The sequence below is a fragment of the Talpa occidentalis genome, unplaced genomic scaffold (assembly GCF_014898055.3).
Source record: "Talpa occidentalis isolate TD23 unplaced genomic scaffold, MPIMG_talOcc4v2.1 talOcc4.5, whole genome shotgun sequence".
Lineage (NCBI taxonomy): Eukaryota > Metazoa > Chordata > Mammalia > Eulipotyphla > Talpidae > Talpa > Talpa occidentalis.
The window spans coordinates 5,371,143-5,394,174 of NW_023604861.1; the positions used below are offsets into that span (position 1 = coordinate 5,371,143).

Genomic DNA, 23,032 nt, shown 5'->3' on the forward strand with positions numbered 1-23,032 from the left:
AACAGCACCTGTGGGTGCAGAGATTCCACCTCCCCAATCAGGGATCGTATCATTTGATCAGTGTTTCAAGACTACACCAGAATGTGGCTTACCATTTCGTAGAAAACCGGAAAAGGAACAAGATTCTTATTTTGTGGCCACAAATTCAGCTTTGCAAGAGTCAGTGCTGCAGTCTTCTCATCCTCTTGAAATGTATGTTCCTGCATATAAAAGAAAGAGAAACACGTTACAATTAGCAAGGCAGCACAAGGCAGTAAGTTGCAGGTGTAGAACTAGGAGGAGAGAGAGGCTATCAAGTTCACACATGCTTGATGGCATGCAGAGCCAGGGTCAGCAAAGGAGAAAGAAGACAAAACATCCAGAGCAAAGTAAAAATTTTGCAGATGTGTTTTTGGACATTATTCACTCCAAAGTGCCAGTTTTGATCAACATCAAAATGAGTAGTGGATTGAATGGAGGGAGAGATATGCAAAGGATAACAAGACTTGACCACATGCAGGTAATGAGAGAGAAATCCCCAAATGGAAGGGGAGTTTGCTGCCTGGATTATGCTGAGATGATTAATTTATCTCACAGTGTGAGAGATGGGGAGGAAGTGGCCGGGGAACATGCAGGTCCGCCAGCCCCGGAGGCCAGCCAAGACTTCCTACTTGATACATGTCAAAAGAAGAATCAGAACCTAACAGAATTGGATGAGGAACTGAAACAACCAGGAAGTACAAATATTCAGGTGCAACCACAACCCCACAGGACACCAGCTGTTTTGGGTTCTGCACCATGCCCTTTACTTTATCGGTTTCAACTGGGAAAGCTAGAAGGCCTTGCTAGGTTTTTACCCCCAACGTCAAGAGAAGCAAAGACAGATGGAATCATATTTTCTGCAAGCAAATGTGGCATCCCATCTGGTGTAAGCCACCACAAGGGACAATGGCCTGGTGGTGCTGGAAAGAAAGAGACAGTGACTTTTGATGTTTATGAGCCTGCTTCGGCTACATCCAGAAGGAAGAGAAACTTCAAACAATACTCAGACATGAGAACTTTAGTCAATTCCGCATGGGGAATTAGAAAAGCAAATAAACCATCTATTTTATACATACTCTGTGTCAAGGGAGGGGCTGGCCCACACTGTGGCGAGGAAAAGAGAGGTGACCTTTCACCCAACGTGAAAGAAATGGCTCCAGCAACGGTGTCCCCGTTCATGTCTGGGTCACCTGGCAGCAGCACGTACAGCAAGACAGGAAGAGAAAAAGACATGTTAGGAGAAAAAAGACTCGGTTCTCAACAAGTGAAGCAAGCGATAACACCCCATGGAGGAACTGTTCCTGCAGATGAAACCAAAGAAGCCAATCATCCAGATCAAAAGGAAGGAGAAAATGAACAGGAGACATTACTGAAAGACATTCTACAGCACAGCCAACATTTCATATTCCGTTCAGGCCAGAGGAAGGAGCTTGGCCCCCACGAGTCAGAAGACCAGGTACTGGACACCCCACAACTGCAGCCTGTGGATCTGGTGCAGGTAGGACTGCCAAAGCCCAGCCACTGGACACATGCTGACACCTGCTGTACAGCGAGGTCACAGCTTCATCTTTTAAAGGCCAAAGAATCACGTGCTGGTCAAGTTTTAGTTGCTACAGTGCAATATGGTCTCCCAAAGGATGGGAGCCGTGTGGGGGAACTGCACCGGGGAGGTAACGAGGACAAGGCAGAGGCTCAAAAAGACATCCAAGCAACTGTTCTGGAGCCTTCTGATGTCCCCACCTCCAATCTACCTGAATCTGACAGACAGAGAAAGATGTTTACACGAAGAGCCTTAAAAAGTCAAATGAGTTCCAGATGTGTAGTTGTGAGGGCAAGGAAGGCTTCACAGATACTTAATATCTCAGGGAATGGTTGTCAAAAAAACCCACCTCCAAAGATCCAGAAATCACCTATCTCTGGCTTTTCATTTCACAGACAATACTCTGGGGTACCTCAAGGTCATACTGTAGAGAAAAGGGAAGGATTAGCACAAGAATTACCCACAACAGTTCCGGAGTCTTGGGATTTATCCACACTCGCTTTACCTGTAAAGAAAAGAAAGCGAAACAACTTAAAACTTGCAGTCAAGGGAAATAAAACGAGTCCCACATGTGTCACTTTGAAGGTCAAGAAGGGACCAACTTTCCTGACATTCAAGGTCCCAAGACAGGGCACATCACGCCACAGGAGGCAATTCAAACGCAACCTCAAAATCATGATGAAACAAGGTCAACATGTGGCCGATATAATCCTAAATGCCATTTCCTCTTTCATCCCCGTTTCACCCGACAAGAAGGTGCACCATGTCCAGACAGACTTGCTGTGGGAAACAGGAGTTAGTCACAAGCTGCTCCTGCAAGTGCAACCCGCTGGTGGAGCGAGGGCCGTGGCCAGAGGTGAGAGCACCAGGGCATCCTCCAGGCACCAAGATGGAGAAGCATCTCGGGAAGATTCTCAGCACTTCCGTGAGGACACCTGTAGAATGAAGGCGCCTGGCTCGGTGAAGGCAGATCTAGAACTGGAGGATTCAGTCAGAACGCATAGCCCGGAATCACCCGCAGCAGCTCAGGAGCCCCAGAGGCCAGCCCTGTTCAGACGAACTGTCATTCATTCTGCCTCGCGCCCTGAGAGTATAGCTGACACATTTTCATCTCCCACACCTGTTGCAAGTGATGACAAAATAGATATTGAAATGCTGAGCACACTGAAAATAGAGGTGGATAAGCCAAGAGTAAAAACATGCAGCTGTACCGATCCAGAGCGAGAGAGACCAGCCCGTGAGTGGGGAGCGTGGAAGGCCAGCTCTGCTGATACACAAAATATGTCCAGCAACACAAGACGAAGGAAGGAGCAATGTGAAAAGGAAGAGAATGATTTCCCGAACACGTTACCAACATCGGTGCCGCGCGCCAGGCGACATCTCAGCGACAGTTCCCTTTATGTGCCAAATCTTGGCCCTTGCAAGTCAGGACTTGAGCAGAATAGCTTGGAAGGTAGAAAGACGTGGAATTTGTCTAGTATGGTACAAGCGATGAATCAACAAAAACACATTCAAGAAACTATTTTGAAGCCTGTTTCTAGACACGTGAGGAATGTTCTTCAAGTCAAAACCGTGAAGAAAAGGCCTGTTACTCAAGAAGGAAGGGAAGATAGGGCCCATCTAAAGAGTCCACTCCCCAAAGCTGGGACATCGAAGGTGAGATCGATACAGGACTGGAGTCCTCAGGACAGAGACCCAAGGAGGAGGTGGGATGGTCCTATCGCTGAGGAAAAGGCATGGAACAAAAATGACCTGCTAAGAACGGTCTTCAGTGCTTTAGATTTCCCTGGCCTTGAATCATCTGAGCTCAAAAGTCAGAACTACACGTTAGGACGTGTAGGCCAGAAAGGCATGAGTCCCAAGCATGGACCTTGGAAGGCAGAGAAACTACCCATGTCACGGTTGCTTCAGACCACCAGGGCCCTTCCAGGGAGCCACAGAAAGAAGCAGCTGCACATGCTGAAGAAGAGGAAGGAGCAGCGGAGGGAGAGGAGTCAGGGGCAGCTCTTGTTCTGTACCCCCGGGGGTGCTCAGGACCTGCCACCGGCATCAGCGATGGATAAACTCTTGTTGGCTATAGTTGCGCGGGGCACCCTATATAACAGAGCACGTCATGGAGAGCTGGGTGGTCACACTCCAGAGGAAAAGACAGAAGTAGGGGAAAACTTAGCCCCAGCTTTCTTGGGGCCTTTCGATTCCAAAAACCAGCAAGACGCAGTACCGTCATTAGGAAAGAAAATCGTGTTGACTTCCAAATGTTTAACTGTCAAGAAAAAGGAGCCACCAATTTCACATATATTTAAAATCGATCAGTTCACCACGAAATGCAGGGAGATGAACGGGTCCAATTTAAAAACCCAAATGAAAGAGATGAAGCCAAGTCACAATGTGGCTGAGACAGTGTCCGCGTGGGACACCTCGGACACTCAAAGGCAGAGCAAACTCAAGACAGAGCTGGACAGGATGCCAAGGTCCAGGCACATACAACCCGCACCAATGGAGCTGCCAGCTGAAGGGCTGGTGAGCTCATACTGGCATAACACCCCGGGTCAGGCTGCTCTCTGCATCCCTGAGGAGCAGGAACAAAAGACAGACAAAGCCCGAGAGAGCAGAGCATTAACCGCAGACCTAAAACCTGCGCCAGCTTCCATGCCTGTGCCGCCACACGCAAAAACGGAGCCATTACCCGGGGCCGGGGGCATCTGTGATGACGCTTCTGAAAAGGAACATGCACTAAACAAAGCAAAAGTTAGGGAGGAAGAAGAGTATGAGCAGCAGGTCATGTTTCGAACAACGAGCCAGAGCACCCCACCACTTGAGTTTGGAACAGCTCAAGGGACAGGGCCAGGTCCTTTCAAATCGGAAGCGCCCTGTAGCAATACAGAGGGCCTCAAGGACCTCCCTCCTCAGAAAACAGAAAGTGATTTAACAGACCAAGAGGCGCAGACGGGAGTCGTAGAGGGGTTCTGTCCAGAGTCCTCGCCTTGCTCTAAGATGCATTTGCCTCCACATGAAAAGCAGAAGAAAGACTCTGAAGCTGCAAGTGGAAGAAAAGAGCATCCTGGAGAAAGTCCAGGTGAGGCTCTTCCAACATCTGCTTCTCGTTCTCCGGTGGATGAAACGCAGAGTAAGCCTCCCTGGCTGAGATCGCAAGAGAGCCCCACAGACCGTGCCTCAAATACCGAAGGAGCGGGCTTGCTCGCCAAGGGAAAAGTAGGGCAACTGGGACTTGCAGACCAGACGTCTCCAAAGTCTGCTTGCGGCTCTGCTAGAGAGCTGTTCCAAAGGAAGAGGGCACTCAAAAACAAGGCGTTGGAAGAGGCAGTGAGCACTGGGGATTACACCCCAATTGCACGAGGAATTGGCTCACTTATTATGGGAAAACGAGGACAGCGAGCAAATTGTACGTCTGAGGCTCTCCCAAAGCCTGCTTCTTGCTCCAAAATAAGTCTACTTCAAGGTCACAGCCCAGGGCAACATGCTAAATTAGAGAGCGCTAATATGGTGTGCCAGGAGCATGCACCACCACAGGGGACAAGAGCATTAAAAGGATCGAACGTTATACCTGGTGACACTCAAAAAAGTACAGAAAGACAATACTTACCCGGTCTAAGGCAGAAACAGCAGCACCCACGTGTCCCCAGTGAGAGCTTTCCGGGGCATCTATCTTACCTTCAAAATGATGCCTGGCTCCTGCCACATTTAATGGCGCTGACAAGAAAAGCATTATCAGAAGTCAGCAGCGTGTCAAACAGCACGAAAGCACTAGTTCTGTTTAGGAGAGGCCAAGCAGCTGCTGCGTGTGAGTGCAAACCAGGGTGGGTCGTGGCTTTGACTCCAGCGGCGCAAATGAAAACACAAGATGCAATGCTGCCGTGTGAATCGCGTGAGGTCATGAGGCATTTGAATATGTCGTTTCCAAATGGAAAGAAATCACTGGATGAGGCCCAGGGAACTGATGCAATACCAAGTGGTGGTGCCCCCAAAGAAAGCGCGAGAAAGAAGGTGCAGTCACACGAGGGAGATCCAAAGGCACACACCAAGGTCTGCCTACCTGGAATATTTGCACATTCGCTTGCCATCTACTTGCCTACTCTGTCTGAAAGTAAAAGGCAGACGGGTAGGGCAAACCAAGGACTTGAAAAAGCCATGTTATGTCCCAAGAGAAGACCTTTGGGGTTGAGGATGTTGGTATTTTCACGCACACTCAATGCCGCTGACTGCGGCGCCCCGAGCGGCAGGCCAGATCCGCAGCAGGACATTAAAGAGAAGGTGGTGAGGCTGAAACACAGCAGGGCCAAGCCGGATCTGGTTATGACGAGTCTATATGGATTCATCCGTCCTTCACCTCACCCTAGACTGAATCGAGAGACAGTTAGTGGTCGAATCTCAAATAACGGAGAAAGAACAAAACAGCAAATATTGCTGAAAAAGCAGGATAGAATAAAAGGCATTAAATTATCACTGCCACTTTTACCCATCAGGAAAGACTTGCCTGTGCTGTTCAACCTCATCAAGCAAGAAAGCAAGGCGGAGGGAGGTAAAGAGGTGGACCCGACAAACGTGTGCTCTTGCTGGTCATCCCGGCCATGTCCTCATTGGAATTCGAGATTACAAGTAGGGGGAGGGAAACCAAGAACAGCGAGGAGCTGCCTTCTACCACCCAAGTTGCAGGCCTCATCAAAGGTTGGGAAAATATCATTTGCAGTGTCAATTAATAGAGAGAGGTTAATCAATGTGCTAGAATCCAAACAACATTCTCCACTGAGGAAAAAGGAAGACAGAGAAAATATAGTTCATGGGAACGATCTAACACTCCGGGAATTATCAGCTACCATGGGCATGTGTGAGGCACCAACTGATGATATTTTAAGCAGTATCAAAAAAGCAAAATACACGTCAAAGAAAGGGGTGGAAATGACTCTGGAAGAAATGAGGTCTCCCCAAAGAGCAGCTTTGAAGGTGAGGCTGCCTGCCTATGCACAGTGGAGCCTCCCAGGGAATGAGAGAAAGACGCTGGGAGAGAAATATAAAATCCTTAGGATTCAGAGCAAATCTTGTCCTTCCATCTCTTTCCTACCTTACTCTGAAGTGATCAGAAGCAGGAAAGTGAAACGAATAGGAACCCAATTCTATTTTCTACAACCCCAAATCCAGAAGTCATTAGATAAAGGAAAAACAGCGTGTAAGAGGCCTGTTTCTGTTGATACTTCACATAGTTCCAAAAAAGCCAAAGAACATATAATTCAAGAACAAGAGAGAGTAAAAACAGCAAAAACCTTGCTTTCAAAGAAAAAGAAATCATCAAGTTCACAGGAAATCCAGTTGGCCATCAAAGGAGAGGAAGCGATAGAAAAAATGACAAGTGTGGTTCTGACCAACACTAGCATTTGTACACCTGCTCCTTCTCCCTTAAAGCGGGACCCAGGAATTAAAAAACTAGGCTCTGTAATTGAAATAACAAAATATTCTCTTCCAAAACGATCACAGAGCGACCCACATGCAGTGAAAAAAGCAAACAAAGACCCCGTTCGGGGCAGTGTTTCGAGCGACGTACAAGAAGCAGAAGTGTGTCTGCCACAGAAGGAAGAGGCGAAGGCCAAGCTCTCTGCCAAGACTGACCTACTGCACCCGAAAGAGAAAGGCTTGGGAGACAAGGAAGCACTTCCCGGGGATATACCGTCACATGCCACAGAGCAGGACAAAGGGTGTGCAGGAAGCGCAGGGCAGGGAGGACCTGAAGCAACAGGTGAAGGTGAGCTGGAAGCTGTGCGGCCCGCAAGTCTGGCTTCTGAGTCTTCTCTGGCTCATCACGAACCGGGCCAAAGAGCAGGAGGAGAGGAAGACAGAGAAGGAATAACAAGAGCTGCCATTTCACAGCTGCAGCCACAGAAATCACCTGAGGGAGAGAAAATGGCACAAACCAAGCCCACTGGGGAGGATACGAGTGACATAAAAATGGCTCAAGAGCACAAGCCACAGAGTGCAGAAGACAGAGGAGACACGCAAAGTATCAAATCTTTAATGTACCCCAAAGGAGCGACTTCCAGGGCAAAAATACTGCCACTGCCGCCGGTACTCAGAACCCCCAGGGAGCAGGCCCCCCCAGCTGCAGTACCCAGAGACACACAAGACAAAGGAGGGCACAGGCGGGAAAGAAAAGGTGAACCAGGCGAGGGTCCCACTACCCTTCTCTGCCTCCGCTGAAAATCAACAAAGGTGTAGAGGGCCCGGGAGGACCCCGAGGCGTGACGGGACCCTTTAGTCCGCCCTCATGGGACAGGGAGTCGTCAGATGCAGGGCACTTAAAATACATGCTGCCACCTTGGCGCGCCATCGCAAGCAACTCAGAGAGAGCAGAAGACACGGCCGGGCAAAGAGAGGAGAAAGCGAATGTCCTCAAGAAAGAGGGGGCGCGCCCCCCGTCCGCAGCTTTGAGGGCGAAGCAGTGCCCCCCCTCCCGCATACTCGAAACAGAGACTCTGCAAGTGAGTGTCACGGAGCACGCGGACGGGGGGCTGGCAGGGGGCAGCGTGCGGGTTGTGATTCTGAGCAAAATGTGCCCTTTTCTCACTTTTTCAACTCACCTTAAATTGGACGCCATAAAAGCCGAGGCAGGGGAGCCAGGAACCAGAAGCTCTGCGGCCCACCTCGAGCTCCCGGAATCACTGCCTTCAGGGCAAACAGCCCCTGCAGAGCAGGGGGGCCGCGGCATAAAGACAGCAGAACATCAAGCAGAGACAGAAAACCACGGAGTGCAGGCAGCCCCCGGGGATGGCGTCAAGCCCCCCCATGGCCGGGACTGCGAGGCAGAGACAGCGCCGCCGGGTGTGCTCAGGGCCTCCCAGCGCTGCGCCCTGTGCACGAGCAGGGAAGCAGAGGGGGGCAGAAGGGAGGGAGAAGTGAGGGAAGTGAGGGAGAAGGCAGAACAGGGGCTGGGAAGGGCAGGAGACAAGGTGACTCCGACTGGGCCTCCTCCTCCCGCGCCTGGCCCGCCCCTCCGGAGGCTGGCCCTGCGGCGTGAAGAGTTGTTTGCGAGTCCAAGACTCCCTTTGCAGCGCCCCAGGCCGGCGTGTGCAGGGGAAGCCAGACATGCAGGCCCCGGAGGAGGCATGAGCTCCTGTAACTTGACCATACAAGCCAGGCGATGCCTGGCCTACGGAAAGGCAAGGGACGGAGAGAACATGAAGGAGGAGAGAGGCAGAATATTCTCCAAAATAGTGAGTGTGCGAGCAGAGAGACCCCCGTTCACACGTCCACCCAGGAGAGCCCCTGCGAATGCTCGCCAGCCCGAGGACGGCATCCGCAGCAGCGGAGGCGAAGGCAGGCCCGGGCCGGCGCTGTCGGACAGTTTGGCTTCTCTTCCTTCCCCTCCGTACCTGAAACGGGGCCCTGGGAGGAAGGAACGGGAGGACCCACCCGGAGTTACCAAACCCCACTTTCCACCGCGGAAGATTCAGGATCCGTGTGATTCGGGCGAGAGGGCGCAGGCCAAGCCGTGTGATCGGAACGTGTTCGAAGGGCAAGACGGAAGCACAACAGCCGTGGAGGGTGAACAACCCCCCGGGCGCCTGGGCCCGCGGGCGCAGCAGTCCTCGCCCTCCCGGGCACGCGGCGCCGGCGCATCGCGGTGGGGAACCCACGAGCCAGAGAGTCAGACGCAGAAAGACAAAGAGCTGCTTATGGGTCTGAAAAGCATCTGCTCCCCTTTCCCCACCCTCCCGCACTTCAAGTGTGATCTAAGAGGAGAGGGCTGCGTGTCAAGGATCATAAAGTTGCCTCTCTCACAGCTGCCGTCCCAGGAGTCGTCGGATGCAGAGACAACGGCACGTCCCCCAGCAGCGGGTGCGGCGCTTTCCGGTGACCGGCGAGAGCTAGACAAGGGCCCGCCACAGGCAGAAGAGCAGGGCAGTGAGGAAAAGGCAGAGATGAGCCGCGAGGCAGAAGCCAGGGGTGTGGATCTGGAAACAAAGAAATCCCCCGTGTTACGGGCCTGGACTCAGAGCGACCCTCTGCGGCAAACGGAGGCGCAGGCGGGGAAACGGGCACCAGGTGTCGTGGCGCCTCCCACAGGTGCCCCCAGAGCCGCCCCACTCGCGGGCGTGGAGCAGGCGGGCGAGCCCACGGTGACTAGGGCCTCTGCTTCCTCGGCCCACTTCCCGGAGTCATCAGAGGCTGAGAAAGCCGACCAGGTAGAGCCGGGGGCCAGGGAGCTGTCCGCGCCCCCTCGCCACGGAGCAGGAAGCTCGCCCGCGGGCGGGGCAGGGCACCGGGCAGGCCGCCTGCTTCCCACACGTCCAGGAAAGGAGCCGCCAGAGGGTGAAGATGAACCAGGCGCGGTTCTGACCGCACCTTCCAGCCCACGGCGGTCGTGGCGCCCTCGGCGCACGGAGGATAAAGCAACCCAAGCAGAGCGTGACCCGCCTGCCCTGCGGAGCTCTGCCCGGCAGAGAACATCAGAGGCCGGGGAAGCGGTTCCCGTGGAGCCAGCGGGTGGTGGTGCCATCAGAGCTGTTCAAAATGAGGAGCCCCGTGAGCCTCCGAGAGAAGAGAGGGACAGAGACAGCACCGTGGGCCAGAGAGGGGAGACCCACTGCACCCACATCACCTTGAAGTCCACGGCGTCGCCCCGGCCCGCGGTGCTGCACCGCACAGAGCTGCACCTGCCCCTCCCGTGGCGAGCCCCGCGGCAACCCCAAGGGCGAGGCAAAGGCCCCAGCCCGGCGCTGAGGACAGTGTGTGTTTCCAGACCTCCTCCCAGGAGCCTGCCTGTGGGGAGAGGCCCACGGGTGGATGAGGAAAGGCTGAGGGCCCAGAGGCCTTCGCTGCTTCCACCCACGTCTCCAGCCTCGCCCGACGCGGAGAAGGCAGCAGGCTCCGAGGCTCGGGGCGGCGACGCGAGAAAAGGCAGGCCGCGCCGGCCACAGAGCAAGTGCGGCCCGAACCTGAAGACCGTGGACGTGAACATCAGGGTGCGGCGCAGGGAGGCCGGCGTGGCGCCTGTGTCACGGATCCTCGAGGCGCAGGGGCTGGTGCTGAATGTGAGGGCGCTGACCGGGCCCCGGCTCGCAGGCGAGCAGGACTCCCGGATCTTTCTGACCAGGGCTTTCCTCTGCACCCCGGCGGCCCTCGATCTGGAACCGGGGAGCAAAGCCGACAAAACAGCCCCCAGGGTGGCAGGATCCTCCGGTCCACGGGGGATGCTCCGGGGAGCATCAGATGCCCAGACAACAGCGCCTGGAGAGGCGGCTGATGGGGACCGTGCACTCCTTGCTGAAAGGGGGGGTGGGGCGCCCCAGCAGTGGACCTCAGACTTCCTCATCTGTGTGCAGGGCAGGAAGGAGCCTCCGCAGGTCAAGTCCAAAGGGGATTTGCGTCAGTTGGTTTTAAATTCACAGGATGGGGATGTTTATTTCACGGGATTCGGTGCCATAAGTAGCGGGAAAAGGCTAGAATGTCTCTTCCCGGGGCAGAAGGCTCAGTCAGAAAAACACAAAACAGAAACTCTTAGTACATTTCACTCCTGCCCCGCCACGAAGCTGGCAAAAAGGGCGAATCAGGAGGAGGAAGCGGAACCCGAGGGTAACTCGGACTGCAGAGCAGGTGCTGAGGGCTTCGCTTCACAGCCGGGGGAGACCCCCGGCTCCCCTGTCAGCGCCAAAGCACTTCGCCCCCCGGAGCCAAATGCCCAACCCCAAGACACTTTATCAAAAGCAGCTCCCGGGTCTGCAGATTCTGATTCAGGCCCAAATACGCCAGGGGAGGACGGACAGAGGGACGATAAAGTAAGCCAAGCGGCTCCTGCCAAAGGGCCAGCGCCCCAGACACGGGAGTCCTGTGAGGACGTGACGGCGGCAGAGTCAAGCAGCCCCCCAAAGAGAAACGGAGCAAACGTGCTGACGACGCAAGCGGTGCTGCCGTCTGAAAGTGGGCCACAGCCCGGGCAGAACGCCAGCTGCCCTCTTTCGTGGCCACTTCCAAAGAGGAGGCAGAAAACACCCCTGGGAACAGACGCGTGCAAGCCAATGCTGCTGCGCCCCAGCACGCGGCTCCTGCCGGGCTCACATGCGGGCGCCGTGCGCAGGGGAGGAGCACGGTGCCTGCTGGCTTCCCAGCAAGTGGAAAACATCCTAGAACCGCTCCAGAACTTTCTTACCCCCTACTGGGCCTTTTCACCACGACCTGCAGACCAGGTGGGAAGAGATGAATGTGGCGCTGGCACTGTTCTGCATCGGGAGCAGAAGACACTCAAAAGGGAAAAGGGGAAATTAAAACCAGGCACAAGCATGGCTGTGCATGTGCAGGAGAGAAAAACAGGAGAGGTCAGTGCGAAGAAGGAGAAACTGAAAAAGGGCAGGAGCAATCCTCCGAAGCACAAAGGTCCTTCCCTCAAGGCCGCGAAATCTCCAGCGCAGACTCAGGCCATGGCCCCCAGGGTGAAAAGCTGCCCAGGGAGGCGAAAGCCTAAAAAGGAGCTCGGAGGGACCGACCAAGACACGCAGCCACAGACGCTGTTGCCAAAACAGGTGGTTCTGGACTCTCTCTATGCCTACATTCCGCTTCCCCCCAAATTTGAAGGCTGGAAGGGCAGAGTCACGATGGCAGATCTGAGAAGAGAACTGAGCCCCAAATATTTAACTATCAACACTCCAGGTCACCCAGTTCCACACATCCTTGACGACTTGGGGCGTGGGGTTCCGAGCGACAGAATGAAACTGGAGTACGACTTCACCAAACCCAAGATGTTCCTGTGGCGCGGGGAGGGCGCGGGCGTAGCCATCAGAAGGCTCTCTGTGGCCGTGGTGAGCCCGCCCCCGACGACGGCAGGGGGAGTGTCGGAGAGAAACCCAAGAAGAGGAAGGAGAATTGGCCTCTCGGAGTTCCCGGGGAAATCAGCAGACACGCGGGAAGCTCCAGGGAGCAGGATCAGCTCCAGCACCCCGGAGGAGGCGGCCCCGGGGGTGCCAGGCGCCGCCCCCCAGAGCCCCAGCCCTTGCCGGCACCCGAGTGGCCATCGCGGAAGCCCCCTGGCGTGGCATGGGAAGCCGGCCTCAGCGGGGAGAGAAAGGGAAGATTTTTCACTCCGCAAACCGAGGACGGGCCTGTCCCCGGACATGATTTCCCAGCGGCCACCAGAGACCCTGACTCGCCCACGAGGGAACGAGACGACGAAGCACCAGCGCCCCTTCCCGCTGGAGCCGCAAGGGAGAGGCTGGACAGCTGCGTGACAAGCACCCAGACTTTGAGCCTTCCCCCGCCAGCAGGAGAAGCGGCCCCTGGGGGGTCTCAGCTGGGCCACGGCTCGGGGGGCGCCTCATCCCCGGAGCCCTGTCTGCCGGAACCCGCCCCGGACACCGGCACCCCAGAGGCACAGCCCCCGGCGAGCTCCCCGGGCCCGGGGCCTGCCCCGCACCAGGTGGCCAGCCGCGAGAGGAAGCCGGTGGCCGGCGCGCGCGGCCCGGGGGAAAGCCTCTCGCCTCTTCTCGAAGCAGTGAAAAATATGTTTGAATCCCAGCTCGAAAGTCTGATCCAAGACAAAGTGTGTGCTGAGGTCCGGAAGCAAGTCGGAGCCCACAGCTCTGCGGCCGGGCAGCCAGCGCCCCCGGCAGAGCCAGGCCCCCCCTGCAGGGCCCCGGCCCCGGGGCGGCCAGAAGCCGTGCTCGAGCACGTCACCGCCCGGGAGAGGAGGAGGCTCGCCAGCCACCTGCGCGCCAAGGCGCTGGAAAGCAAAGCGGGTCTGATACCACAGAGGGTGCAACTGTCCTCCCAGAAGTGCCGCCGCCACCCAGGAGGGGGGCTGAGTCCGGGGCACGGCGGTGGGAGGCTGAGGCCATCGGGCTGGTCCCCTGGACCCCGGGGCGAGCGCTTGCTGAGCGGCTGCGGGACGGTGGCTGCAGAAGTCGGCCCGGAGCGCAGCGCTCAAGGGGCGGCCTCCTTGGCCGGCTGCAGGCCGAGGCTGCCTGGGAGCGATTCCCCGGGCGGCGAGAAGGTCCTGACGAGGAGCATCACCCCGCTGCCCGGCAGAGCCTCCTCCGTGCCTTTTGCTGACGAGAGGCCGTTGTCCTGCGTCCTCCAGAAGTTCTCCACCGAAGAAAGAGAGAAGCTGCTCACCCACTTTTCAGTGAGGACGTTGGAGATTCGGATGAAATCGCTTCCCAGGATGGCGAGAGAGTCTCACGCCATGGCCGGCGCGCAGGGCAGACGGAGCCCGCTGGCCAAGTGTGCCCACCCTGCCCTCCGAGCCCCGAAGCGACGGAAGAGGATTGTGTTGCTATTTGAGGAAAAGTCTCTTCACCAAATAGATCTCGATTTACAATTTAAATACCAGCGCTTCCTCCTGGGGCTTCCTGTAGCGAGAATGTTCCCGAAGTCCAAGGCCCTTCCCAAATGTCTCCCTGAATCCAGCCCGGCCGCGAGGGGGAAGCCGGCGGGGCGCAGGGCGGAGGGCGGCCGGCTTCGTGTCCGCGCCCAGGTCTTGGGGAGACACGTCTCCTTTAAAAAGAGTCTCCCTGAGCTCGCATCGGCCATCAGGAAAGTTCTGGAGGCAGCTCCTGTGCGTGCTTCTGACCCTGGTCCCCGGGGTGTCGCCAGGCAGGGAGAGGGGCACCCCAGAACCTTCTGGGCGCCACCCTGTCCCAGGGGCACAGTCCAGCAAGACACGACCGTTCCTCCAGAGGCGAAATCCAGCGTGACCCCAGAAAGAGAGAAAAAATGTCGTGTGTGGTTTCAAGAAGCAGAGGCCTGCCAACCCTCCGACTCCAGGCTCCCGGCCGGCGCGCCCCGGTCGGCGGGTCCCTGCTCCAGCCCCACCTCGGAGGACGCCTCGGAGGGCCTGAAGGACGCTGAGAACTGGGCTGAGGCGCAGGAGCGCCCCTCCCGGGAGGGGGGTGCGGGGGAAGAGAGCCTGTTTTGGGAAGTCACACGTTACTTCCGCAGGGAAGCAGGACACACCCTGTGCGGAGGACAGAGAGGCTCGTGGCAGGGTCTCCCCGAGGCGGAGAAAATGCAGACTTCACCTCCCAGCGAGGCCTGCCCGTCCCAGCACACCGGGAGCTCCGGAGGGCACCCCCCGAGCGGGACCCCACCTTCCCGCGGGTCCCGCCAGAGCAAGAAGAGCAGGGTGTCCCCCCAGAGCGACGGCGCGCCCCGCGGCCTGTGCGGGGGCGCCCTGAGCCCCGCCAACGGCGGCCCGGTCCCTTCGGGGGCCTCCTCCTGTTCCTCCAGTGACGCGACCAGCGGCAAGACGGGCCGGTCCCTCTTCGCCTCGACGGAATCAAAGGTGAAGCTGCATCCTGCGAAGAGCCAAGGCCGGCTCCACCGAGGCGCGGAGCGCAGAGAAAGGCAGAGGCCCACGTTGGACTCGCCGGGGAAGAGCTCGACCCGGGCCTGCGCGCCCCGCTGGGCGCCCAGCGACCTCGGTGACCAGCCGCACCCCGGGAGGAGGCCGCAGGACGGCGGGGAGGAGCCCCCCGAAAGGGGCGCTCGCCCCCCCAGCAGGCAGAAGCTGGCTCGGCCCACGCGCTCCGAGGAGGCCAGTCCCCCCGCCGAGAGGAGTCGGGGCCCCCCATTCTTCTACGCCTGCGTCCCCGCAGACTCCCTGGAGGTCACCCCCAAAACTGTCCGCTGGGCTATTCCCCCAAAAGCTTTAAAGAAGAGGAATTTCCGGCTCCCCTTGGTGGCCAAGGTGTCCAGTTCCTCCGATCTCTGTAGTTCGTCGAAACACTTGCTGGAGGCTTTCCTGGGGTCCTTCAGCCTCGTGCCTCCGGACTGGGGCCACGCCCGAGGGACCCGGCGGCCAGCGGGGTCTGCTGGGCTGTTCTCTGATGAATAAAGGAGAGTCGCGGGGTTCTGCGCGGTGTGGACACGGTTTCTGGGAGGAGCAGGTGGGCGCGCAGAGGCCTCGGGCTTCGGTCCCACCGCGCGTGGTCTGCGCTTTAGTTAATCTCCAAAGACGGGGCGCTCTTTCCACCCCACGCCCAGCAAAGGGCGGGTCGGCAGAGCTCTCGCCTGCGGTGAGGTTGGGTGAGAGGGACTAGAGGGACTAGAGGCTTGGGCGCGAAAGGCAGAGAGTTTCCAAAGCAATGGGGGTTCAACAAGGTCAAAGGCCACAAAAAGAAGCAGTGGGTTTGAGAACCCAGACCCTGCTGGGGCCTTTGACCTCATATCCAACCTCAAGGAGCACCCACAGCAGCCCAGTGACCCGTACCTGACCCCCGCAGGCTTGGAGTAGCTGGGGAGGCCCTAGGGCTACCCAGGAGCTTCCTGGTGGAGGGGGCCAGGAGGAAGCCACCGCTCAGCACAACCAGGGAGGGCGGCAGGTCTCTGAGCATCCCTGCGCACTACCTTTCCTGCAGCCACGGTGCTTCACTGCCCTGGGTATGTGTGTTGGGGGTGGAGGGGGCGCGGGTGTGTGTGTGTCACACTCACCCGCTGGCCCAGGTAACCTGCCACGTACCAGGCTCTGTCCTGGGAACTGGACCTAACAAAAATGAGCAAAACACCATGTGGACACGGGAAGTCTGACTTGCAGGGTCAGAAGAGACCAGCTGTTCAGAGCCCTGAAACTCGCTCAGACCTTACACACATACACCCCCGCGCAGCCTGCAGCACTCACTTCCCCGGCACACGTGCCTGTGCTACTGGTGACTATGTCTGCTGGAGAAAAAGCAGTTCTGAAGTCAGCTATTTGGCCTAAGCCATCCAGTATGAATTACTATTTGGAGGGGAAGTTGGCAAAACAATGACCAGCCCTTCTGGTGACACAGACACGCTGGCTTCCTGCAGAGACACACAGGCCTGGGGAGCTGAGACACGTGTTTCCTCTTGGCTGTGGGTGCCCAGTTATCACAGGGGGGTGGCGCAGCCCCGTGCCATTAGAACTGGGGGATTTGGCCCCAGTTTTAAGGTGGTGAGAGAGCTGAGGAGGACGGGCGGAGAGGACGTTTGCCAGGAGTAGCCCCACAGGGTTTAGACTCAGGTCTGAGAATTTCCTTGTTCAGGGGTCTTGACCTGGAAAAAAATAGAGAAAACAGAAATTCCTCAAGTCAGAAGTTCCCCAAGTTCTCGGGGTATTTAATTCTTTCATTGCACCCCTCAGCCAAAATAAATAGCTAACAGCTGTGCCTATTAAATAGGTTAGGTCCAAATAGCTCAGTGACTGTGAATATCTTAGCAACTCAGGGGTTGTCTGAGAAAATAATATAAATTGAAAGGAAAGGTATTTTTTACTTCATTCTTAAACACCCACGACTAGTTTCTTGTGGGACGTTTGTGCCTGTGGAGTAGAGATTCTCAAGCGCTGCGGAGCAGGTTGGACACTCCACCATGATGTATTTTTGCAAGTTGCTTGGTCATGGCGGTGGAATCGCCGTTATCTCTAAGTTTGTTAGTGATGTGAACACTGAGATTTTGAACTTGAGCCCTGTTTCATTACAACTTTTATTTCAGCTGTTGTTTCCACAACTGGAAAATTCAACGGCTCAGATATTATGTAAAGGGAAGGAGCTAGCGCCCCTCGTTAGAAACGGGAACAATGCCCAAAAACAGATGACTGGATCAAGAAGATGGGGTCCATCTACACCAGGGAATATTACTCAGCATTCAAAAAAGATAAACACATGCCATTTGCAGCAACATGGATGGCGCTGGAAGGGATCATGCTCAGCGAAATAAGCCAGAAAGAAAAAGAAAAATACCAGAGGGTCTCACTCATAGCAGGAATCTAGAAAACTTAAATAAGGGACCAGGAAAATGAATAACTATAAGAAAGTGAAAATCAAAATCAACAAAAAACTATGAACCAGAGACACTTTTTGGGGGGTGGGGGACGGGAGGGGAGGGATTGGGGTCAGAATGGGGGGGTTGCAATTGTATGGGGAATATAAAAATAAAATTTATTTAAAAATAAATTACAAAAAAAAACCAAAACCGGGGCGCTCTTGCTACTTGAGCTAGTAGTTCACATAGTGTCCGACAGATGTCGCTGCGTCTCCCTCACAATTGAAAAATATGGCCAGTGGCCGTGGGCACCTGTTTGGACCTTCCGCCCACGTGTGCGCAGTGGAGTTTGTTCAAGGGCCGGCCTTCAAGATCAGGACAGTGCAGCGCGTGAGGGAACAGCTGAGCGCAGTGACAGACTAAACTGGATTCCTTCCTCCTGCCACTGGATTTCCCTACGTACACATGGTCACGCTGCTTTGAATGGTCTTAGTTTTTTAACAAACTCGGGTGGGTCCTAGTCCATTTCCATGGAGCCTTTGCTTGCAACTCTCCAGCTGGCTCCATCCTCATATAGCTCCTACCGCACCCTCACAAGCTTTGGGCTTCATGAGGGGAGGAAGAGGAGGTGCATTCTTTAATGATTTTAATAGAGCATTTCAAATCTGAGTAATAAGGTGTAAATAAAATTCTCAAAGGAAACATTTGGAAAATCAGTATCAAAGTATACTTGGAGTCTGATAAAGTTGAATTTTATTCTTATCACCAATTAATTGATAAGGGCATCGTGATACCAAAGCTGTCCCAGTGATAATGAGGAATCGGGTGCCGTGAGCATGTCTGGGGCAGATTGCATGAGTTGATGAACGTCTGGGGCTGTGGTCCGTGATGGCAGCCAAGTCACTGACTCGCCTTAGAATCACGTCACACTGAAGTGAAGGAAACCTCAGTCTTATCATCTAAGCAACCTTCTCACCTTGACTTGGTGGTTAGAATAGAGACGGGGCTCAGATCTTGACTTACAGGTAAATTGCGTATGTGTGTCTGTCTATACGTCCTTCTGCTTAAGCCGGTCCCAATCCTATATTAAAATCCAAAGAGGGGCCTCCCCCGGTGGCGCAGCGGTTGAGCGCTGGGTTGCGAAGCTGCCCGCAGTCTCTGCAGCGCTGGTTCGATCCCCGGCTGCTCCCAGGCCTCTGGGGGAGGGTCCCACATGGCGCGCAGACCTCTCCTGCCGCCCGCTGCTCCCCTCAGCAGTGTATTTCGTTGGTCTGCCTGTTCTGTTCCCCTCTCTGGCTCTGGTGAGTTCTCTTACCCTCCCGCGCTTCTGACTGTACCCCAGTGCTTGTGTAAATAAATAAATCTTTAAAAAAATAAAAAATAAAATAAAATCCAAAGAGGAAGAGGGAAGGCTTAGGGAGAGCACTTCTGCCCAGCTACAGCTGCACGGTTTGATACTCTGTTTCTTCTAGGACTCAGTTCCCTGCAGGGAGAACTTGTTTTATCTTGGTATTTATCTTCAGACTCATAAATTCCAGAAGTTGTTGGCTTGTTTTCCTAAAATCTATAAGACACCGATTGCTGATCCCACTGCACAGCACACAAATAACCCATGGTTTTCCCAGCCACACAGAAATCCCCCCGAAATGTTCAGAAACACATAAAATTGTATATTAGCCAACTCATTACCAGGGCTGGAACATGCACATCCCCCTAGGGTGACAAGGATGGTTACAAAATAAGGCTGATCACCTCTCCCTGCTGTGCAGAAATAGACTGGGCCCTGGACAGGAAAGCAGGCCCTGCGTCCAAGAACCTCAAGGCGAGCGTTCCTTCTGGGTCAGCATGCCGTCGGTTCCGCAAAACCCAGCTGTCGCTGGCCTATCGTTTTCCAAAGGGAGTAAATAAGCTACCGCCGACCTTCTAAACACCTAATAATACCAACCTGACGCGCAACGCCCAGCCCATGTCACCCCATTTCATGAGGGAAGCTCTGTCCCCCACGCCAGGGAGCGCCCGCAGAGGGTGATGGTGAGAAACGTCCTGTTTTCTTCTGGGTGAGGATGCTGAGAGCTGGTTTAGGCCGTTTGGGATGAGAATTCGGAGGTTCCGGGAGCCCCGGGCACGCACTGCTTGCTGGAGGGTGGGTTCTGGATGGAAGAGCCTCTAAGACGGGCACAGCGCAGGGACCCCCTGTGGGGACGCACGTGGAGAATTCCAGGTGGCAGCAGCGCGACGAGGGCACGTTTGCCCACTTGCTCACGGCTTCCAAGGAGACCCTGCCAGAGAAGACGGCCGTTTGCCGGGACGTGGGGCTGAGTCGTTCTGATCTCACGGTCTGCGGGCTCGGGCACCTGCCATTCTGACCGCGCGTGAGGGATGGAAGGACCCTGCTAACGCCTGAGAGCGCGCCCCGGGGCTGCCCTGCGGGCGGAGGCGGGGAGGGAGCCAGCTGACCTGACAGGTGAAGATCTCAGCTGCTCCGCCCTTAGGGTTTCTGCTTGCAAAGACTTGACGATTGATTTCTGATTTCCATTCGGGGATCCTGTTCCGTTGTGAGAAAGGCTGCGTGAGAGATCGGCTTGTTAGATGTGTTTCCTCAGAAAACGGAACTGAAAGGGTCGGGCGGCCAGGCGCAGGGCGGCCAGCTGGATGGTTGATTCGGGCCAACTTGGGGCCTTGGTAGATCTGTGTGGAGGGCAGGACAGGACACAGGGCAGGTTTCCTGATCCAGCAGACCGGGTAAAGGAGGAAGGAGTCAGAGTCCTCAGTGGTTTTGCAGGTCTTTTATTGGGGTTCACCAGGCACATGGCAGGCAGGGGTGCTGGGGGGCCGGGAGGCTGGCAGGCCTCCCAGCCCCCAGCAAATCCGCACTCTCTCTGGCCTTCTCTGCTTCTGCTTCTTTGCTTCTCTCATCGGCTTCTTTCTCAGCTTCTGCTGGCGTCCCGTGACGCCGCCCTTGAAAGCCCAGTCTCAGCCCAGGTGAATCCCATCTACCTGTGCCCACACCCCACTCCAGGTGCCCGCATCAGGCCTGCACTCAGGACCGCAAGGATCCATCGTCTCTCCTGATGGTGGGAGGGCAGAAAAGCCTGACATTTTTCCGTACCCTACAATCTGACAAACCTTTAACGGGGAGGCCGGGGACCAGATCCAGGCAGCAGCTGAGCCTCCCGGCCCCTGTGATCTCTGCGTTCTCCCGGCTTCTCTCCCAGGCGCCTGGTTCTCGGCCCAGGTGTCCGTCGTCACAGGTGTGCGCGCCCCGAGCTCCGCCTCGAAGCACCTTCTGCAGCGACGCGGTCGCGTGTGGGCCGTGAAACTGGGAGGACAACGAGGCCGCAGGGGGTGGCCGTCGAGGCTGGCAGCGGGAGGCGGAACGAGCCTGACGGACTCCATGTTCCCTCCAGGAACCCGCCCTCGTTCTTGCTGTGGAAGCCTCTGGCGGCAGACGGTGCTTCCACCTGGAGCAGCCCCGCGGCGGCGCCGATGAGCCCGCCCTGACCCCCGGGACCACAGCGTCAGAGCGGACCTGCGGGTCGCTCTGCGGGTTTTGGCAAAGGCTTCGTGGCCCGCGTCCCCCATTCCAGGGCCAGGCGGCGCCCCACCTACTGCCTCTGCCCTCGCCCCAGGGCACGCCTGACTGCTCACTGTCTCCAGCGGGACTGTCACCGTTCTGTGTGGATTTGGGCCATCCTTCTTCATCACGTTAATCTTTTGAAGAGTACGTCTTCCAGTCTGTGGTCCATGTCGTTCTCTTGCCACATGTTTGTCTTGTATGGAGCAGAAGTCTTGACATGAACGAAGCAGTTTGCCAGCGCTTTCTTTCATGACAGTGTTTTCACTCCACTCGTTGCTTTCCTGTCCACGCTGGCAAAGACGGTCTCTGAGCCCCTGAAGAGCGACTCTTTGCACCTCTGCTCCCACTTGGTGCCCTGGTATTGAGGCCTTCGCTGTGGCTTCCCCACAGTGGCTCCCCCACAGTGACTCCCCCACAGTGGCTCCGAGCATCACGTGGGATCATGTTTGTGTAAGGGTGTGAAGGCAGAAAAGGGGTGCTGTAGGGTAAGGGAAAATGTCAGGCTTTTCTGCCCTCCCGCCATCAGGAGAGAGGATGGATCCTTGCGGTCCTGAATGCATGCCTGATGGCGGCACCTGGAGTGGGGTGTGGGCCTAGGTAGATGGGATTCACCTGGGCTGAGACTGGGCTTTTAAGGGCGGCATCATGGGGACGCCAGCAGAAGCCGAGAAGCCAAAAGAGAAGCCAAGAGAAGGCCAGAGATCCCAGAGTGAAGACTTGCTGGGGGCCGGGAGGCCTGCCAGCCTCCTGGCCCCCCAGCACCCCTGCCTGCCGTAGGCCTGGTGAACCCCAATAAAAGACCTGCAAAAAAACCACTGAGGACTCTGACTCCTCCTTGACCCGGTCTGCCTGGGATCAGGAAACCTGCCCTGTGTCCAGTCCTGCCCCTACAGGTGCACATGTGTCAGATGGCACGACCCTTGTCTCCACCGCATGCGAGTGCACACAGGTGCACACACAAGCACACACCTGCATGCATGTGCGCACTCATGCACACACACTTTTCTTTCTTCTTTGGTCAATGCTTTAAATATCACCATTCTCTACGTCTTCAAGGCGGATTGAGCATGACCTTGAACATGGCCGGTTCCCTTGGGCTCCTCACCAGAGGCTGGAACTGCCATACAGAAGAGGGGGCTGAGGACTCAAAGCAAACAGCCCACTAGCTGCGGGGGGGAGCCCCCCGGAGTGTGAGAAAGCTGAAAGGAAGAGCAGGTAAGTACCTGTGAGAGCAGAAGCTGCCACAGACGGGGGAGCCCCGGCCGCTCTGAGCTGGAGAGTTAGGCTCCCTCTTGGATGATTTGACGCCTGAGCCAGCAAAAAGGCTAAGCCACTCTCCCAGCTGTCTCATTTGTTTGAAAGCCGGCAGAGGCCCCTGTCCAGGTGTGGATGGGACCGCCTGGCTGAGGGGTGACCCTTCTTGTGCGTGGGGGATTGCTCCCGGGAGTGGGCGCGCGTGGCGGGATTTCTGGCGGGTGTTAGGACATCTGGGCCGTGGCGGCAGGTTGAGCGCCCCCAGCGCGCTGGAGCAATCCATGGGGCCGTCCTGGTGGGGGGCGACGCAACTCAGGGTGAGGGCACAGGAGAGGAAACAGGCCAGAAAGGTCACGTGACAGCTGAGATGAGGCGTCATTTCAGGGCAAATGAGGCAGGGCCGGCCAAGGCTGAAGCAGGGTGACTGGAGCTGCAGCCCGGCTCAGGGTTGAGGACGAGGATTCTGCAGCTGGGCCAGGGGATCCACCTCCTGGTTCTGCCACCCCCCACCCCAGCCGCTTGCTCTTGGGGAGATTTTTAATCTTTGAAATTGAATTTCACTCATCCGAGAAGCGGTAGTATCATCACCACCATCATCTACTTCTAGGGTTTTCTGGGGAGATAATCAACAACCTTCACATTATTGATCGACCGACAGCAAGTCCTGCAGCCACACCAGGTGGCGTCATTCCGATGCCCGCAGCCGGGCCTCTAGGTCTAAATCAGGTGTCGCTCTCCTGGGCCTCTCCAGCCGCCTTTGCTTTCCTGTTTCTCGCTGCTGCCCGAGGAGGCAGGCGGATGTTATTATCCCCTTTTTGCTGATGAGGAAATGGCAGAGCGCATTGCCAGGTGTCCGAGTGCGGAGCTCCAGCAGGCTCCTGGCTCAGCCCCAGAGCGTCCCACCATCTCACCATCAAACCGCA

At 56.3% G+C, this 23,032-nt stretch overlaps 2 protein-coding genes across 2 annotated transcripts; both read left to right on the forward strand.

Annotated features, from left to right (window-relative positions):
- The first annotated feature begins 6,150 nt into the window (after positions 1 to 6,150).
- On the forward strand, positions 6,151 to 12,860 carry LOC119259659 (leucine-rich repeat transmembrane protein CCDC168-like). The gene is made up of 2 exons (XM_037528622.2): positions 6,151 to 6,247; positions 7,739 to 12,860. The coding sequence occupies exons 1-2, from the start codon at positions 6,151 to 6,153 to the stop codon at positions 12,787 to 12,789; spliced, it is 5,148 nt and encodes a 1,715-aa protein (XP_037384519.2). The 3' UTR covers positions 12,790 to 12,860.
- A 201-nt stretch (positions 12,861 to 13,061) lies between these two features.
- On the forward strand, positions 13,062 to 15,478 carry LOC119259660 (leucine-rich repeat transmembrane protein CCDC168-like). Its single transcript, XM_037528624.2, has one exon. The coding sequence runs from the start codon at positions 13,062 to 13,064 to the stop codon at positions 15,390 to 15,392; it is 2,331 nt and encodes a 776-aa protein (XP_037384521.1). The 3' UTR covers positions 15,393 to 15,478.
- Positions 15,479 to 23,032: the final 7,554 nt, after the last annotated feature.

Coding starts and splice junctions, on each gene's coding strand:
- LOC119259659 (XM_037528622.2), top strand. CDS start 6,151: ATGTCCTCATTGGAATTCGAGATTACAAGTAGGGGGAGGGAAACCAAG. Junction 6,248..7,738: donor AGTTGCAGGCCTCATCAAAG/GTTGGGAAAATA, acceptor GAACCAGGCGAG/GGTCCCACTACCCTTCTCTG.
- LOC119259660 (XM_037528624.2), top strand. CDS start 13,062: ATGTTTGAATCCCAGCTCGAAAGTCTGATCCAAGACAAAGTGTGTGCT.